This window comes from Camelus ferus, chromosome 1, assembly GCF_009834535.1.
Source record: "Camelus ferus isolate YT-003-E chromosome 1, BCGSAC_Cfer_1.0, whole genome shotgun sequence".
NCBI classification, from domain to species: domain Eukaryota; kingdom Metazoa; phylum Chordata; class Mammalia; order Artiodactyla; family Camelidae; genus Camelus; species Camelus ferus.
In genome coordinates, this window is record NC_045696.1 from 72041323 (window position 1) to 72060871 (window position 19549).

The window sequence follows — 19549 nt, forward strand, 5'->3', positions numbered from 1 at the left end:
TGGTTCCCAGACAGATCCAAGTAACTGGAAACCCATGCTGTCCTGCTACACACAGCCTCCCCTGTGCCCATAGTCCTGTTGGGTTTCCTGGATGCAGTACTTGTAGAACCTTCACAAAGATCCTTTCCTTACCTTTCATAGCCTCCACATTGCCTGATCCTGAGTTCCTGGGGTGAGTGGGCAGTGGTGCCAGGACAATTTGGTTCTTTCTTTATATTCCTGGTACTTAGTACTGTTGCTGACATATAGGTGTTCAATGAATGTGGAAATAAATGACTGAATGAGAACAATTACACTTCCTGGAATTTTAAGCAAAGCTCAGATTTGAAGTTGGAAGGAAACCAAGAATCTACCTAATCCAAACTTGCCAGTCAGAGTAATTGAGGCTCAAAGGAGACAGGTATGATTTGCCCAGTCATCCGGAAATAGACTAGAACACAGTTGTCTTAGTCTGTGACTCTTTCATATAACCCCACAGGCCTATTTCAAAAGTTTCAAAGCTGATACCACTCCTCAGTTTGTAAGTTATATAAAATAAATACAAATGTAAAAGGAAAATAACAAGGGATCTGAACTTATTCCAACTTCAGTGCCTTCATAGCTGACTTAACATTATTCATTACTTCTTTTGAGAAATCAGGCATCTGAAAGATTGGCATCAAATCTTAGACTCTTCTCAGCCACAAAATCAACTAAACAAATAGAACACCTGGCTCTGGGGTGGTGGACTAAGAACCTGGGCTCTGAGCCATATACTTCACCCAAGGTATGCGGCCCTGTCACATGAACAGCCTGAGCGAGGTGTTCTCTTACCCTTTTCACAGCTATGTTGTTACTCTGTAGGGCTGTATCCGATCTATCAAGAGTGAAAACAATCCCTTCCTCTCTCCTAACCCCTCCCTCTGGCTCTTCTTTCCAGCCAGACCTGATCTGCCAATTGTGCTGTCACCAAGGCCTCCTAGAGCTCACCCGTCAGGCCTGAGCTTGGACCTTCATGTTTGCTTCCCCTCCACTCAACCCTTCATCCCTGCACCCTTCTTCCAGGTCAGGCTATCAACAAAATCAAGGGACCTCTTCAAATTCTCTATTCCTTATTTCCTTTCAAAGTCATGATCTGCAGCTACAGCATTCTCCTTTCTTTCATTTTTGGTCAGATATAGGAGACCACGTGTCATTTCATCTCTAAAGAACCTGCCTAGTCATCTCCTTTCCCGGTGTCCTGAAGGGTGCTTCCTGCTCTCTCCCAAGAGATTAACTCATTTGGGTTTCATCTTTAGATTTCTTCATTGACTTCCTCTTTCTGTATATTTATTCTCAAAATGATAATTTCACAATATTAGCGTTGTTATTTTATTGTTTTTTCTCTTTCACAGTGCTATACACTGTGAAACCTGATCTGAATATTCACTTTTTAAGTTTTACAGTATTTGCACAGAAACTTTCTCTTTCATCAAACTCTTCTCTCTTCACCCATCCCAAATAATTTCTTTGAAGAGTGACATATCTCAAAAGAAATAGAGAAAATGGCATTTACTTATTTACTGTGTAGCCCTGAGAAAAACACCCCAGAATTCTAAAGTGCTTGAGAAATGCACTTCAGTGTTTAACATACGTTCTTTTGATTGAAAATGTACAGAATTGTACAGAAATTATATGTAATGGAAAAGCTGTACACCAGAAATTGACACAACATTGTAAACTGACTATACATCAATAAAAATATATTTTAAAAAAAGAAAGATAGGGTTAGATAAATTACTGGTGCTTGGTAGACGTTTATAAATGTGTATAGGTGGTCTTCCTAGTTTGCTATACACACTGAAAATACTTATCCCAGATATAGATGTACAATTAAAGAATAATTCTTACTGCCCTCTTGCCATTTTTTTTTTCTCCAACTGAACTATATTAGCTTCCCAAATGCTAACCATTTTTGTGCTACTTTGGTTCTATGGAGATATTCCAGGTTTACTTTGGTTTTCATTTATTTCCTGGAAGTAAGAGTAGTTCTTACTCCCATTTGTTGGGCATTTACTCCAGGCCAGCCACTGCCTGGGCCTGTGCGGGCCAACAGAGTAGCCATTACCATATGACTGAGCACTTGAGATGTGACTAGCCCAAATTAAGATGACTTTAAGTATAATATACATATCAGATTTCAAAGACTTACTATGAAACAAAGTAAAATATTTCAGTAATATTTTATATTGAGTACATGTTGAAATGCTGATATCTTGGATAGCTTGGGTTAAATAAAATATTAAAAACAAAACAGGTGAAGCCTGTTTCTTTTTACTTTAAAAAAATTTCAATACAAGAAAACCTGAATTTCACATATGCCACACATTTGTGGCTTGCATTGTATTTGTCAGACAGTGAAGTGCTAGCTTAGATGCTTCATGTGCTTCACAATGAATGAATGAATAAATGAGATCTACTTTCCTGACCTTTGAGGACAGCTCATAATAGTCTACCAGGAAGGAATCCTACTAACTTAGGGGTTGATAGAAACTTATTACAATTTAACCCAATCTTCTCATTTTGTAACTGAGAATACTGAGTCCCTGAGAAATTTGCATGCCTTATGCGCTGTTCACTGAATAAAGACAGGAAAGCAAGGTTTTGATTCAATACTAGCTTTCCCTCTGTCATTATCAGTGGAAAATGCCTTGGTGAGGATACCAGAAGTATCCAGGAATAAACACTCTGGATTCTAGGGGATCACCTAGCCTGCTACCTGCAGAAATGTTTCAGCTGTTATGATTTCAATGAATTCACTCTTTGCAACTGACCAGAACTGTTCCAGACAGACACCTGGGCAGAGCCAGTCTCATGTAAGAAGTACCAAGATGAGCTAGGCAGGGAGGTCCAGGATGGACATCTTGAGACAGTAGGACATTGTGACATCATCAGTGATGGTCCTGGATGGTTTCCCATTGCTGGCCCTCCAGTCTCAACTGTTACTGCAAGTCCATTCCTCTACCATGAGTGTGGAGCAGCTAAAATCAACAGACCTACATGTACCTTGAGGTGACAGACTGGCTCTGGTGAATATTCCCATTTTCCTATTTAGAAAGGGACCCACTGGAATACTGTTTTTGTTGGCTCTTTTGTTTGAAAAGGACAATGGTGCCCAGTTTCCCAGGGACACTCTTGGAAATTTATCCCCTTGTCCTGAATAAGGATTCCTCTTCCAGTCGTTCAGAATGTGGGGGAGTCTCAGGCAGTCATTTCTTTGGCTTTACTGGTGACATTTATCAGGGACAGGAGAGTCCAAAGGCTTCCACTTTTTTCCCTACTCTGGTGACTTTGGTGTGTATTTGGGACCATCGCTCTCATGTTAGACTTCCTATGGCCACACTAGGGCCTACCCCTGACCCTGAGGCCTGTCCTGTCTGCTTCACCCTTTAATCCTGGACGGATAAAACCTAAATGTCATGTTTCACTCAAACTAAAATAGGTTGCATTGGTCAGTCTCATTTACTCTTACATATTTATAAATAGGCAAGCTTGAATTCAGTAAGTACATTTATGTAAATCTTGGGCAAAACTGCGTCCACCTGAGTTACACGTGGGAAGGTGGTGGCTGTACGTCTCAGACTAGTGCCTTTGAACTGTAACTGTGTCCACATGGTTACCCTGCAAGCTTAATTTTAGCTAGATGAACTACTGGAAATGTTAGCAATCTGTCTTCTCGGATTACTTTTGCTCTTTCTCTTTGCTGAAAGACAGATTTTAAAAGTATGAAATCCTTGGTTTTATATGTATCTTTAAACAGACTTGCAACAGTTTTGTCAGCCAATGGATTAACTTAACATGAATTTTTAAGCATCTGGGCAACAATTATTTTTGAATAGTTGCATGTTTTAACTTGAAAAATTATACTTTGTACAAATATTGCATATTAGTTTGTCTATCTGCCTATCTAGCTATAGGTATACAGTGAATGTGTGTATATGCACTTTTTTTATATACACATACATATGTGTGTGTGCATATATCCATATGTATATATAGATATCTATATGTCAATATATTTATCTACAGCTATGTATAGATATAGATACATATCCGGGGGGAGAGGGAGAATGATAGTGGATTTCAGCTGGATGTTTCCACCTTATTTCTTATCGTTGAGATTGTCACTGTAGAAAATAATCTTTACAAATTCTGTGTTTAAAAAACCTCAGAGCTTAACTTAAATACTTGAAACCTCATGACAAAAAAGTAATAGGAACATGTTAATGAATATTCTTTAGTTAATTAAATCTTGTAATTTATGCTTTATCTTCAGGACTTTTCCATTTTAAAAATAATCAGGACAATTTTAACAAGTATGTTTCTCTCACTCAATAACAATGATTGAGTAATAATTCTCCATTGCACATTCAGTACTGTAGCTTGGAAGTGCAGTGATGGGTACAGTTGCTACTACATTTACCACCTGACATATGGTATGACATACATCTGCCAAAGAGGACAGACATTCCATTACAATAACAAACAATATAGGCACAGTCTGAAGGCAGACCAAGAGACAACAATTAGATATCTTCTTTTAATTTATCCAACCATTACCATGTAGCACATATATATGTCCTATATGCCAGGCACTCACTTTGACACTGAAAACTCAAAGATGTGTGCAACTGGGTCTCTGGCACAGAGCAGTGCACAATCTGGCAAGGGAGGTGGTCATGGAGGCAAATGATTATCATATGATGTCATAAGTATAACAGAAGTGCATACAAGCTTCACAGAAGTGCAGAAGGAGAAGCATATCTACCAGCTGGAACCCAGGATGAGGTCAGGAGACAATTACAGAGAGGATGGTCTTTCAGTTGAGTACAAGGTCTTGGTAGAAAATACAGTGTGGTAGTTAAGAGAATAAAGTCTGTAACCAGACTACCCAGGTTTAAATCCTAGCTCCATGACATGCCAGCTGAAGAACATTAGGCATGTTATTCCATAGTTTCTTCCCTGCAGTTTCTTTCTTGGTAGAATAAGCATGATCACTGGGCATAGCTCATAAGGTTGAAGTGAGGATTATATGAATTAGGATGTGTTATGGGTTTAGAACGGTGCCTGGTACATGAAAAGTCCTCAGTCAGTGTAACTCCAGGGATAGCAGAATGAGAGGCGGCAGACTTGGATTGTTAAAACGGAAATATGAGGTGCATTTGTGTGGAAGATGGTGGGAAAGGGCAAGATGAGTGGACAGATTATGGAGATAGAGTCTTATACTCCACACCAAGGAAGCGCATGTTGATGGAGCCCCTGGGGAATTTTAAGAATGAAATTAAGATTTATGTTACAGCAAGAGAACTCTGGAGCAGTGGAAAAAGAGTAGAGTCCAGAAGATTATTTAAGAGGCCACTGATGGCTGAGGGATAGAGGACAGACTGAAGATTCAAAGTTATTTAGGAGGTAAAACTGATGAGGTTTGGTGAGTGATTAGATTAAGGGGAATGGGGTAGAAAGAGTTGTGTATGCTGTGGATGATTTGGTAAAAACACAGGAGGAAAAGCAGCTTTGGGGCTATAGTTTTGGATTTTCAAGATTGTCAGGCCTGTGGAATAACCAAATTTAGTGTGTAGGCCTGCCACTCAGGAGCTGGAAGTCAAGATTTAGGACTCCTCAAGATATAAGTAGTAGTTGACATTGTGGGAATGTGAGTCAGAGCATGACACAGCTTGTATACAGGAAGAGATTCAGGGATAGTTCTGGAAAGCCCACCATTTAAGAGCCAAAGAGAGCTGAGCCAGCAAAGGAGAGTGGTCACAGAGGAAGGAGGAAATGTAGAAGAAAGTGGAATCATGGAAAATGATGAGAGGAAATTTAAAGAGGAAGTGTTCAAATACAGGAGAGAGGTCAAGTAGAATGAGAACTAAGAACTGCTCCCTGGACTTGGCAGAAAACTCACGAGCTATTACCTCTGTGAAGTATAACAGTGTGGAGAAAGAGGGACAGTGAATCCTCTTAAGACCCTAGCTGTTAGTTAATATTTCAGGGAAACACTAGGTGAAATCCTGGAGAACATCCATGGATGTGGTCCAGCTTCAGGATTGCTGCACCAGGCAGATCTGGCCTGTCCTCGCAGAGCTGTTCTTCCAGAGCCTAGCAAGGACACTGGCACAGTAATATCTAAAGGTTGGTGGAAAGAATGGATGGATGGTCAGTGGTGGCCAGGGAACTGTCTTGGTCGCGTCGTGGGAGCTCCGGATACATGGCTGCTTCAGGAAGTGTCAGAAGGCCCCCAGGAGTTGCCAAAGAAGTTCTGTTGCTTTGATAAGAATTTCAAAGTCGTGAAGTTGTGGAATTGATCCAGCAGCTTATGCCTGCGCTGGGGGGGAAAGGCTGTTGGTGATGACAGTGATAACAGGTGAGAGTGAAACACTAAGGTTGGTTCTGTTCTGAAACACAGTTTTCAGTCTTAGACGTGATTTTCTGATGTTTGCTTTACTACTTGTTTTCTTATTCCCTTTCTTCGTGTGTAGAAGTGTCTGATCTCTTCAATTGGATAGTCAATTTCTTAAGGGCAGCGACTACTCCAAAGAGTTCTTTGTACTCCCTGCATCACATACTAGTCTACTTGACCCCCAGCGCAGAATCCTGGTATCCTCACCCTCAACAGCCTTAGAACCAAGATTAGGTCAAGCCTGACATCGAGCCCCAGAGGAAAAAAAAAGTTCGTCACTTCCCAAAACTTATCCTAGGAAGGTACAACTAAGCTGATATTTAGACAAGTAGTAGGCACTGATACCGCAACTTCCGCCACCAGCGGCATGCTCTCACAATCCGCCGTCCTCCTCACCTGGAACCCTAGGGCCATACCACTGGTTTTCCTGTGGACACAGGTCTGGGAAGAAGCTGTGTCACACTAAAGGGCATTACGGCTCCCACACGGCTCAGACTAAGGTCTCCCCTGGCACGTCCCTGTGGGGGACCTGATGCAGTCCAAATACTGGAACTTGGGGGAAGGTGAAGAAGAAAACACTGGAGTGGAGGTGTTTTTACTTTTTCTTCCTTTTTTTTGTATTGATGCGGAGGAGTGGTTTGGGACGGATCTAGCGCCTCAGTCATAGCCCTTCCAGTCGCCCCCAGCTGCTCAAGGTACTGCCCTTCTCGAGCCAGTGTAGACACGGCCCTGTCTGTCGTACGGCGGAAGGAGAGCGTAGGAAGCGGAGGTGGTATCCCCCGGCCCTTCACCCCGCCAGGCGCGGCGGGAGGATGTCGGCGCGCGCAGCGCGTGCGTCGCCCCCCCCTGCCCCGTCCGCGTCCCCCGCCCGAGGGAGACCCCCGCGCCCGGGGGAAGCCCCGCGCCGGGCGTCCGCTGCCCGTCTCAGTCCCTCCGCCTCCCGGAGGCCCGGGGCTGCCTCCTCGGGACGCGCTGGGGCCGCCCCGCACTGCGCATGAGCGGGAGCCCGGCGAGCCCGTGAGAGGAGCCGCCGCCGCCGCCGCCGTCCATTCGCTGCGGAGCCGGAGGAGGAGGGGAGAGGCCTGGAGGACACCAACATGGTGAGGCACTGCGGCCGCCCGCCCCGCCGGCTGGGGGCCGGCGCAGCCGCGCACCCCCGCCCCGGCCGCCCTCCGCCCCGCGGCGACCCCGCCGCCCCGAGCCTCGGCCCGCGGCCTCGGTCCGCTCCCCGGCGGGGCTCTCCTCCTCGCCTCTCCCTTCCTCCTTCGCCCCTTCCCGCCCGGGCGCCGCCGCTACGCGAGAGCCGAGGAGGCGGAGCGGAGCGGGGCCTAGTCGGGAGCCCCGGGGAGTTTGGGGCGGGGGGAGCGGTCCCCGGTGCCCCTCACCGGGGCACGGCGCCGCGGGGGGAGGTGTTGGGGCGGGGGGAGGGGAGGGGGCAACGGCCCGGCCCCTGACCGGCCCCCTCGCCGGCTCCATTGTGTCTGGCCGGGGTCCGGGGTCCGGGGTTCCGGGTGAGGAACCTCCCCCTCCCCGGAGCCGGGGCTTCCCCCTCCGCCCCGCCGGCGAGAAGGGAAGACTTTCCCGGCGCTCCTCTCGTTCCTCCGCTCCGGCTCCAACACCCCTCAAGTCTCCAGGCAGTTTTGCTTGGGGCGGGGTATCAGCCCTCTTCCTTTCTCCATCACCTTTCGCTGCGTCCCATGCTTTTGGAAAATGGGAGTTTCACTGGCCAGTTGGTGGAGGTTATATTTACCTCTGTGCTGAGAACATGGGAGACCGCTGAGCTAGGGGGACGTGGGGGGAGGGCGGAGTACGGAAGTGCAACCTGTTCTCATTTCGTAAAATTAGGAGAAACAGACTTGCTACCTTTTGAGCACATACTTTATTTGCTTGAGGCGGGAGCAGTAATTGCTTTATTATGTCAGTTAAAGACCATTTGTGATTTTTAAAAAATAGTTTGTCAAGTTATTTCCCTCTCCTTTTTTGTTCGGAAAATGTCTTAACGAGCTTAAAGGCGTGGGATTCAAGTTATCTGGTTACATTTTGGTAATTATATACCTGACTCTTAAACTTTTTTGTTTTTCAGAAGCGATGTTTGGCATTATAGTCGCAGCATGAGTTGAATTCCATGCAGGTTACTGTATGAATAGACAGTAAAAATGATGTCCTTTTGCTCATGGGGAACATAAAGGCCTCTTTGAGGAGGGTGTATGTGTATGTCTGTGTTAAGGGAATGCCCCAGTGTCTTTGTTTTTAGCTGGTCTTTTTTCTGCTGAGTGACACTTATCTACTCTCAGCCTCCAACTTGGCATAATTTTGGTGTCATGTATGGTTATGTGGTTTAGTTTGCCATATACTCAAGACTTATGTTCTGTAGTAAGTTCCAGGAAAATTTACCATTTGTATTTGTAAGAAAACTTTGCTATAAAGTATAGGTTAATGTTTAAATTGATATTGCAGTGTTCAAAGATCCACCACGGTGTCTAAACAGTTTCCAATTTCTAAAGTATTTTGACGGTCATAGACATTACTCCTAAAGTTTCCAGATTCTTGGCGTGTAGTTGAGTAGTAAGCTTGAAGTAATGAAATGCAATTCCCTGGTAAACACTCTGTGAGAGTACTGAAATGTGTTCTGTTTATCATAGTCTCCAAATCAACATCAACCTTTAGAATCCCAAGGCCTTGATAATGCTGATTACCTGCTCATGAATTCAGGATTCATGTGGTTCATATACTAGAGTTCAGCTTGGATTGGAACTTGTAATAGTCTATCCTTTTGCTAATATTAAATTAGCTAGTTTTGGAACTTAGCCATAACTCATCTAATTACACCATTGCTGACAAGATACCACTAATTTAAAACACTTTCTGTGGCTGAACTCAGATCATGTCACTAGAATTGTCTTGGTATGCTCTTGTTAGTTTGGAAGCTAAATCATCGTGGGCCCTAATAAGAAGTTAGGCCAAAAAGAATTTTTTAGTTAAGTTTTTCGTTATAAATTTATAATTTCTTGATGGTTTTTAGACTAATGTTTTTCAGTGTGTGTAATGCAGCCCATTTCTAGAGCAAATTGCTGTATTGTGAGTTCTGGGGCAAGCTTAAATAATGAGATACCTGAAATGTTTTTCATAAGAAAAAATTGTTCATTTAGGTTATCTGACACACACATAGAAAGACCAAAAATAACTTCAAAATTAGACAATAATTCTGTTACTCCTAAATATTTTTTAAAAAGTGTTCAAAATTTCAGGCTTATTTACTTATTTATAAGATGACAGGATTTAATGATTTCTAAAGTTCAATTCAGTTAAAATTTTTTATTTTAATGATTTTTATTCTCTGTGTGAGAAGTATGTGGCCTGTGTAACCTCTACTAGATTTTTATAGACTCACAGCATCATAGAATTTTTAGATCTGAAATGGCTTCAGAGATCATCTCATTTACTCCTCTTTTACAGAAGAAGAAATTGAGGATCAAGGAGGTTTTGAGGTTCAAGTTTGCAAAATTGTTATTTGCAGAACTGAAACTAATTTTTCCTGGTTTTACTATTTCCCCCAGTATTTGTGGTACATACAATCTTTTAACTCACATAAAATCTAGAGAAATGGTTGAAAATTGGATTTGAAATTATGTTACTCATTTAAACAGGAAAAACCCAAGTATTATTAATGAAAATTTTAAATAACAAAAGTCAATTTAATGGATGATTAATGATGTTAATTAACTATGTTTTTAATGTTTTTTTTAAAAGGTGTGGACTTTGAAATTTCAGATTATGTTTTCAATAAATCATAAGTTCACATGAATGTAGGCCTTTTCAAGGTTGACACTTTAGAACCTGTTTCACATTCTTTTGCATACACATATGTAAATTAAGGGAGGGCCTTAATTCATTTTAATCTTTATTTCTTAAACATCTACTATGTGCCAGGCACTGTTCTAGTCTAGCATTGGATATGGAGATACGGATATACACACAGCTATCTATCTATCTATCTATCTATATATATATATATTTTTTTTTTTTTTTTTTCACTGAAAGGTTAAAAATCCCTGCTCTGGTTAAGAGTTACATTTTAGTAGGGAGAGACATAAATAAACACAGTATGTATTTTTCTTCCTATGTTAGAAGGTGTTAAGTGCTATGAGAGAAAAGCCGTGTAAGGGAGGGGAATTGGGAGTGCTGGGGCACAGTGGAAGTGGTGTTGCAAAATGGTACTTGCAGCACTGATGAGGTGAATTTTGAGCAGACTAGATGAAAGAGTAAACCACGCAGAAATGTGGTCAAAGAGGGTTTGAGGAACAGTGAGGCCTGTGTGGCTGGAGCATCTTGTGGAGGGGAGAGGGGCATGTTGGGCACTGGAGCAGATGAGGTCTGAGGGGTAAGGAGTGGAAATGGGCATGGGTGGGCATTGTAGGTTTATTGGGTTTTTATTTCAAGAGAATGGGAAGCCACTGAAGGATCCTGAGTGATACGGTAGACTTTGTTTCTGCTGTCTCTTAGTGTCCTATTACAAGTATAGATAATTACTTTCAAAGCAGTTTTAAAAGACAACAAAATTCTTTTTGTAGTTTTCTTTACCATGTAGCTTCTGTCCACAGAGTTTTGAATTCTAATTAAGATGACTGTCCAATATTCAATAAAAACTAGTTTGACCATCGAGTTTACCTAGCCAGGCTAATTAATAAACACAGCATCACAATCTCTTTCATAGATTGCTTTTGAATATGTTTTAGTAGTTGGCATGTTGTTTAATGGCTATTTGCAGAAAACTGGGTCTTTGGGGAGAAAGGATCACATTAACGTTTGTTGAGAACATACTGTCTGCTAGTCAGACAGTTCAAAGTGTTATTTCAGCTTCACTCCAGTTTGTGGGATAGATATTGATACCTCCTTTTAGCATATCTGGAAAAAGAGGTTTAGTGGTTCTAGAAGAGTTGACCAAGGTAAAGAGCTAGTTCGTGACAGCAGGGATTAGAAGCCTGGTTTCTGGTTACACACTTTATCTACCCCTTCTCTCTCTCTTTTTTTTTTTTTTAAAACACTGCAAGGACCCTTTCTTTATAGGTGTGGAATTTTTGATTAGTTTCAGTATGGTTTATTCCTTATATTGTTTCTGTATTGTATCAAATCAGATGATCTGATGTAAATGTTTCAAGTAATTGAAAAATTAGAACTCTTGGTACATATGGTAAGAAAAAATTGAAAGTTAAAATTAACTTGTGGTCAGTTTTTTTGTTTTGTTTGTTTTAAATGAGCTGAGCTCATTTGAGTTAAGTGGCTCTTTTGATTATGGCTTCATAGGCCAGGTCAAGCATAAGGAAAACCTGTGAGAAAGCCCCCTTTTAAATTTCAATGTGAGTTGTTCAAGTTGTGATAGTATTAACCATGACATTTGATGAAGAGAAATAGTTCCAAATAGGATTCAGTTGCTTTGTGGACACAAACAAGCTCTTGAATAACCTGCTGACTGTCTAGTTTAGCTAGTCACTTTAGGTGTATATCCCCTACCTAAGAAGAAGCAAAAAACAAAAGGGGAAAATGTCACTGAAGTGCGTTTCACAACTTTGTTGAACCCATTTTATATAATTAGTACCTAATCATTTAGAGTCATTGGGCTGCTTATTTGCATTGTAAAATGTTGAGAGAGTTTTTCTTTTAAGTAGTTCCTTTCTACAGAATTCTATTGCATTACACTTTTGAATCCCTCAACACTGGACATAGTGTTCAGCAGTAGAGATAAGTTGAAGTACATGGCTCATTCCTTTGTTGTATTGGAATATTTTTATTTCAGTAAATATTTAGAGCACTTATTTATTATTCATAGGATTGTAATATTTCTGGATTTAAGATTTGAGTAGATACCGGATCTTAGAATTAGGAGATTTTATTTTTTAAGGATCATTTATTTTTATGTAACAAATATCCATGACTTTTGAATGCCAGTTGTTACTAGAAGTTCTTTAACTATAGAACTTAAAAAATCTCATTTAATTCTTTGTTTGTTTGTTTAGTTTTCACCTCAGTAATCTTTTTGTTAACTTGAGATTTCTTTACAAAAGATATTTATGGAGAGGGGAGGCAAATTTAAATTAGTTATCTTGACTGCTTGTTAGACTTTCAAAGCAATAAGTTTGGGAGAATTCATTTGAAATATGATGGTTAAAACAAGTATTTTAAGGGGCTATTTCTATCCTATTACCAAAATAATCAGGAATTAGTGAAAATAACTGTTTTTAATAGTCAAAGCAGTCTTCTTTAAACCAAAATCAAAACACTTATTCCATTTATAGTGGTAGTCATCTTTTGAATAATACTTCTGAGGGTGGAGTAGAGAAAATCCTTTAAATTTCCATTAATGCTGTGTATTTTTTTTTAAAGCTGTGAGGAGGGGTAGGGTACAGCTCCAGTGGTAGAGTGCATGCTTAGTGTGTATGAAGTCCTCAGTTCAATCCCCAGTACCTCCTCTAAAAATAAATAAATAAACCTAATTACCCCCTCCCCCCACCACACGCAAAATCAAGAATCTCAGAGTGGGCTCTGAATGATAAAATTCTCCCTTAAAAAAAAAAAAAACCTATGAGAAAAATCCTTAAAGACATACAAAATCTTAACAAGTATACTTAATGAAATATTTTTTCAGGTGATTTACCATTTAAAACATCATTGGGTACAGTGATTACATAGTGTAGTATATTATGCCACATTTGACTTAGTAGTTGAATGCCTCTCAAGAGTTCATTTTATTTTATTTTGTGTGTGTTAGTTGCATTTATGATATATACAATAGAAAGTTATTTAAAAGCATTTGTTTCTCCCCACACCTGTTAGGTAACCCCTTAAGAATCATAGACTCTGCATAGAGAAAGGGGGAGTTCAATTGTCATTCAAAGTGCGGGAAGTTTACAAATGATCTTTAGAGCCACAGGCCTACCATAAGTAATTATCCTAAACTGCGGATTTTAATGCACATGACTACTGAAAAATGTTTGTTTTGCTTAATGTTTGAAATTGTACACATTGATTTATATTTTCTGGCTATAACCTGTACATGTTCTGTATTATCTCTGGGTTTCAAGCCTTCTTATTGGAAAAGGAAACCTGACTTTCAGTGACACCAATTTTCCACCTCTTAGTATAGTTAAGGCTATAGATTGTGGCCATCTTTTAAAAAATAGACTATGACAGGACTATAAACACATCTTCCTTCCTGCTGAATTATACATCTTAAAAATAACCTTCCCCCAAAATCCTACAAGGAAATTTTATCCCTAAATTAGCTTTTTAGTAAGTAAGGGAATGCTTAATGGTCAATTTTTAGTCAGAATGCAAATTGTTTACATTTGAAAGGAAAAACAGTTGATTACTTATTTAACGTTTCCATAAAAACAGGTAAAGAAATATTGTTCAGAATCCACCCCCCCTGCCCCCAGTACACACAATAATTAGTCAGTGGTTGCACTTTTGCCCTTTTTTGATTTGTCTTTCACTTGACGACAGTGTAGAATAAATGGAAAGACTGCATGCCTTGAAGCCAGGCACCAGAGTTTCATTTCTGGCTCTGCTACTTTTTGGATAATTCTGTCCCTAGATAAATCGAGTTCTGAGGCTTGGTCTCCTCATTGGTAAAACAGACTCAGTGATCACCACCTTGCAAAATTGTTAATAATTAAATACCTAGCACAGAATTGGCACCCAGTAGGAGCGCAAATAAATGTTAGCTGCTAGTTTTCTGATTATGGTGGTGGTTTTTCTTATCATCGCATTTACATAAAATTACTCTTTTCTCCAGTATCCTTTCCTTTGTGGACTTATAAGGAGTCCTTACTATGTGCTAGTTACAGTTCTAAGAGTTTAACCTGAATTAATTCATATAACCTTCACACCCTGTTTACAGATGGAGTTGAAGCACACAGAGATTAAGTAATTTTCCTGAAGTCACACAGAAAATAGGAGGCACAAGTGGGATTAAAATCCTGCCAGTCTGGTTTGAGAGTCTGCACTCTTCACCTCTCTGTGCAGGTAGAAGGAAGAGAACTTCTAGCTGCAGCTACCTAGATTCTTAGCCTGACTTTCCTGTAGAACTTTGCCCCAAGGTGAAAGTCTTTTCTAGGAGTAGGTAGGCTGGTTAGTTGAATTGATTTTTCTTGCACTTTTGACTTCAGACCTATAATCTGTGAGAAGGCCTTTTATAGATGAGTGGTTTGGAATATTGTTTGTATTTGGCTACATTTGCTGAATACTATGTATCATATATAGAAAGTAGGATTTTCTGGACTCAAACTAGCTCCTCTAAATTTCAGATGAAGTTTAACTGTTAATCACATGGTAAACATATGAGAACACTATATACAGAGCTTTTAATGAAAATTATGGGTGATTATTACAGTGTTTTGATTTTTTAAAATACTACCTTTTATGAGCTGCATTTGTCAAATCCTAAGATAGCTAGAATTGAGTTAGAAAAATAATTTCTTTAAAAATATAAAGGCCTTGGTGTCTTTCTGGAGTTTAGACTGAATTTGAAACTTACGGTTGAGAAGGTGAAAATTCAGAATAGAAGTAGTAAAATGAATCTTAATTTTTTGCTTTTGGAAATGTCACCCATTAAAATTGTTTTATTTTGTAATTGTTAGAACATAGTTAACTAGAAAATTATTTTCTATGTTACTTTTCTTATGAAAGGGATTTCTTTATGATCATTATTTTTTATTATAGAACCTTTCTGAAATCCCTGTTCTTCTATCACAGCAGACTTTATAAGTTCAGTGGTTAAATATACTTATATATGATACTTGGCTACATCCAAACTATTTGTCTGAATTCTGATTTCTTTCCCAGATAAACTGTTATTTCAAATGTAATTCTTAAATTTCTTGAGTGGAAAAAAATTGCAAACATGTGCTAGATTTAAGTATTAAACAATATATATTGATAACCAGATACTTTTTTTTTTTTGCGAAAGTGAGCAAAGAAGTGCTTTTTACTGTCCAGATGATGATGATGATGATGATGATGATAATAATATAATATATAATATATAATAAAATATTATAATAATATAAAATTATTATTATTATTATCATTTCTAACTTTGTTAATCTTTGATACAGTTGATACTAGCTTTCTATTACATGAGACTGCATTTTTTCTTTTTATCTCTCCCCCTTTTCTCTCTCCCTCCCCCTTTTTTGCTAGAATTATATATAATTGGAATATATTCTGTATTTTGTACATTTTACATACTTAACCAATATTGAATTTCCTTGAAAAATTGATACTCTAGATAGTTTTCACATTTGAGTACTGAAGATTGTATTGCCCAAACTTATTTGATGACCCGTCTAGTTTGTTTTTTTAAAACGGTCAAAGTAAATAGCATGTACTACATTTGAGTGCTGAATCATTGTAGTTATCACATGTTTTTGCTCTTAGGAAGATACCCACTGGGCTTGTAGTAGAAATACAGACAGACCATCTGTTTTTCTTCTTCCACCTCAGTTTTCTATTTACCCTCTCATCCCCTGTAAAATAATTCTCTGCTGACTAGATACTCTTTTTCTCTTCCTTAAGTTGATAGAAATTTAAACCTTTAAGCCACGCTCTCAAAATCCAAACACCTTGCCTGGTGCCCTCAAGTGGCCTGGGGAAAGTGAGTGAGAGTGTTGCAGCTCTTCTAAAGTAGGCTTGGGAAAGGGGCAGGTCTGGGTAGCCCAATCCACCTTTCCTCTAGGACAGCCTTTGGGACTGCAGAATTGAGTACATCCTCCCTAGTAGGAGAGCAAGTGTTAAGATTTATTCTGGGCACCACAAACGGACAGAGAAATGGTCAGAGTGCGTTGTAAGTACAAGAAAAGAAAGGGTAGTTATCAGACTTTTCAGGAATGGAATTGCTTGTTACTACTACTTGGCCTAGCAGGAACTCATACTGTCACTTCTCTGCCAGTTATCACTCATTAGCCTTTATGGTGTTGCAAATGGTAACTGCAGCCCTTTTTTCTTAAAATATATTGATATTGCTCCATATACTGGAAATTTAAACCAGTTAAAATAGTTTCTATTCACATATCATAGATGTTATTTACTACATATACTTTTATTTCAAATAAGATATGACATGGAATTGAATTCACTTATATAATTTTGTTATTTATGTGGATGATTTTTTATCTTTGTTCCCCCAATTTTCTAATATCTTGCTCTCTGACAGGAGATCTAGTAGAGTGAACAGCTCTTTTTTTCTTGCAGAAGTGATTTAAGCAGTGTTTTTCCTTCCTCTCGTCAACAAAAGTGAGTCAGGCTTCAGGGAACAACACTGGATTTAATAGTGTATGATAACCTCCCCCTCCCCCCAAAAATCCTGATTGTTTTGCTGTCTCTAACTTTTAGAATGGGAAAATCTTAATACAGAGAAGTTACATCAGGTTTAATTAAGAAGTAATTTCCAGGATGTGGCCTGTAGTTGTTACACTTCTTTAGGTTCATCTCCAGCACTTTGTATAATATACAGTGGTCACTGATGATCGTAGTGACCTTCAGGTACTTCCCTGTTCTTCAAAGGATTACAAGAGATGTCAGTATACTCTGGGTCTTGAGAGAAAGGTGTACTAATTTTAAAAATAGCTTTCAGTAACAAAAGTTGGTATCAAGTATATTAAAATAAGACAGATATCTTCCTTGGCATTTGGTTTCATTGTGTGTTTTTGCAATTGAATAATATCTTGAGGATATTATTGTATCTTTAAAGGAGAAGAATCCTGGACATTTTAGAGATGTGTCTTTAATGGGACATGAGTTATCTAGTGTTCAGAGGTGGTCAAGTTATTGAAATTATGGGAGGTTAGGGAATTTTTAGTTTCTCAGTTTTAATGGAGAACAGAAGTTGAGGTTTTAATCTGAATTCTAAATATACTTATAGAGAGGAGAGTATGGTGACAGATCAGACTCCAAGGTATAAACATTTTTCATATTGCTAGAGATAGGGGTTGGTTTTCATATTTGATTTTGCATAGTCTTGTTTTTACTCTGTGATAGGTGGAAATATTTATGTCTTTGGTAGTCTTTTTCCTGAAAACCTTAAAAGGCTTATAAATATGTACTGCAAGCAGTGTGGTTTATGGAAAGTTTACTAAGACTCGGATTCATGAGGCCTTTCTGTTCTTGTCCCATTTCTGCCAATAATAACTGAGGTAGTTTTTGTTCTTTTTTTTTTTTTCTTTTTCTTTTTTTCCCTTTCTCTTTTTTAAATGGAAGTACTGGAGATTGAACCCAGGACCTTGTGTGTGCTAAGCATGCACTCTACCACTGAGCTATACCTATCCCCACCACAACCAGGGTGATTTTTGAACAAATTCCTTAACTGTTTGTACAATCAGGGGGTTGAGGTTTGTGATTGGCCAGTTTGGGCCAGATAAAAAATGCTGGGGTTCTCAGGTGTGTCGCTTAATCCACAGAACACTGTGGTGGCCTACTCAATGTGTGCCCTACTCATGTGATTTTTTTTTCCCCTTCATTTGCAATAGTAGCTCAGGAAGAACCCAAGTATTTTGCTGAGAGATGGTATTAGGACTTGTGAGGGGGAAGAATAATAGCAGGGAGACTGACATTGCACAGGAGACCAACTTGGGTGAGAAGGGAAAAAACATGACCTTGATACTGGGAGAGAGTGGAGGGCCTGATTGCCCTGCTTCATTTTGCTTAGGGTTCAGGTCAAAGGAGACATGATTCTTTGTCAACACAGGCTAGTGAGAAGAGGTTATTACAATAGAGAGGCTGTCTAGAGAGAGCTTCTGCTAGGCTCAGTCAAAGGGAAAGAGGTGAATCTTTCAGAATAAGAAAGGAGAATTTTATTAAAAATTACCTTGGTTGGAAGGACGCAGGGTCTTGGCTCCTGAACACTGCGAGGAGAAATGTAGAGTACTCCTGTTCTGTTGCTTTCTCACGTTTGGTAAGAATCGCAAGGAAAACAAGGGGAGTGAGGTGGTGGAGAATTGCACCCCATATCCTTTATAGTGGGTTTTAGAACTGCATGAATACCTGCTAATCTCACTGTTCTGGCTGGCTAAGTACTGTCTCCTTCTTCCCTACCACTCCTGTAGCATCTGTTTAAAGCTTTGTGCTTGGTTAAAGTTCTGGGAGTACCTGTATTTCCCTTCTAGAGCTTGAATACATGCTCTTAGGATCCACTTTTAGGAGAATTGCAGGGTGGTTGAACTTCTCTTCCCTCTGTCTAGTTTTCTTCCAAAATGATATTAATTGTGTGTTTTAGATTTTTTAAAACTTTGTCTAATTAATAGATCAAAAGTAAGTCTTGAGCTAAATGTTTTAATATTTTATGAGGAAGAAGTATTGCTAGGAGTGATTAGTCAGCAATATAGAAATACTTAGTCTTTTGTGATTTTATAGTTTCAGTTTATTTTCTGGTTTCAATAGAACAAGTTGAAATCATCGCAGAAGGATAAAGTTCGTCAGTTTATGATCTTCACACAATCTAGTGAAAAAACAGCAGTAAGTTGTCTGTCTCAAAATGACTGGAAGTTAGATGTTGCAACAGACAATTTTTTCCAAAATCCTGAACTTTATATACGAGAGAGTGTAAAAGGATCATTGGACAGGAAGAAGTTAGAACAACTATACAATAGATACAAAGGTGAGTGTTTGCTTGTGACTTTAAAAATTTTGAACCAAGTTTTCCAAAGTTACATGCTTTCTGTGAGATATCAAATAATACAGAGAACATTAATTGGGTGGATGTGTCCCACAGAGCTCTGTAGATCTTAGAATTTAAGAAATCTGAGAGAAATTATTTTCCTCTTTTCACTAAAAATTTTCCTTAGCCTTTTATTTCCTTCCCTTTTATCCTCCCCTTTTTTCCTCCCCCGTGATCCAATTTGAGAATGGGGGCTGGGAGACTGCATTTCCCCCCCTATTTTCATAAAACTCAGATGAGCCAATTTTAAGAAAATTTTAAGAAAATAATTTTAATAACCTTTAAAGAATTATAAAATAATATACACCTTTAAGAAGTTAAATAATACATAATAGATGAATATAGAAAAAAATAATAGTTTCTTCATCTTTTCCTTTATTTATTCCTCTGAGGGAACCAATATTTAACGTCCTGGTATCAAG

The 19549-nt window shown here is 39.2% G+C and overlaps 1 protein-coding gene across 3 annotated transcripts in view; it reads left to right on the forward strand.

Moving 5' to 3' along the window:
• Window positions 1-7215: 7215 nt before the first annotated feature.
• DCUN1D1 (defective in cullin neddylation 1 domain containing 1) overlaps window positions 7216-19549 on the forward strand; it is a 30801-nt gene continuing 18467 nt past the window's right edge. For 2 of the 3 annotated variants that reach the window (XM_032483605.1, XM_032483612.1), the window contains exons 1-2: window positions 7216-7518; window positions 18851-19067. In XM_032483605.1, the coding sequence (XP_032339496.1) occupies window positions 7516-7518; window positions 18851-19067 (220 nt within the window). In that variant the 5' untranslated portion in view covers window positions 7216-7515. Of the gene's footprint in view, window positions 7519-7826; window positions 8462-18850; window positions 19068-19549 lie in introns of those variants that run through there. The other variant, XM_032483609.1, reaches the window with a different exon arrangement.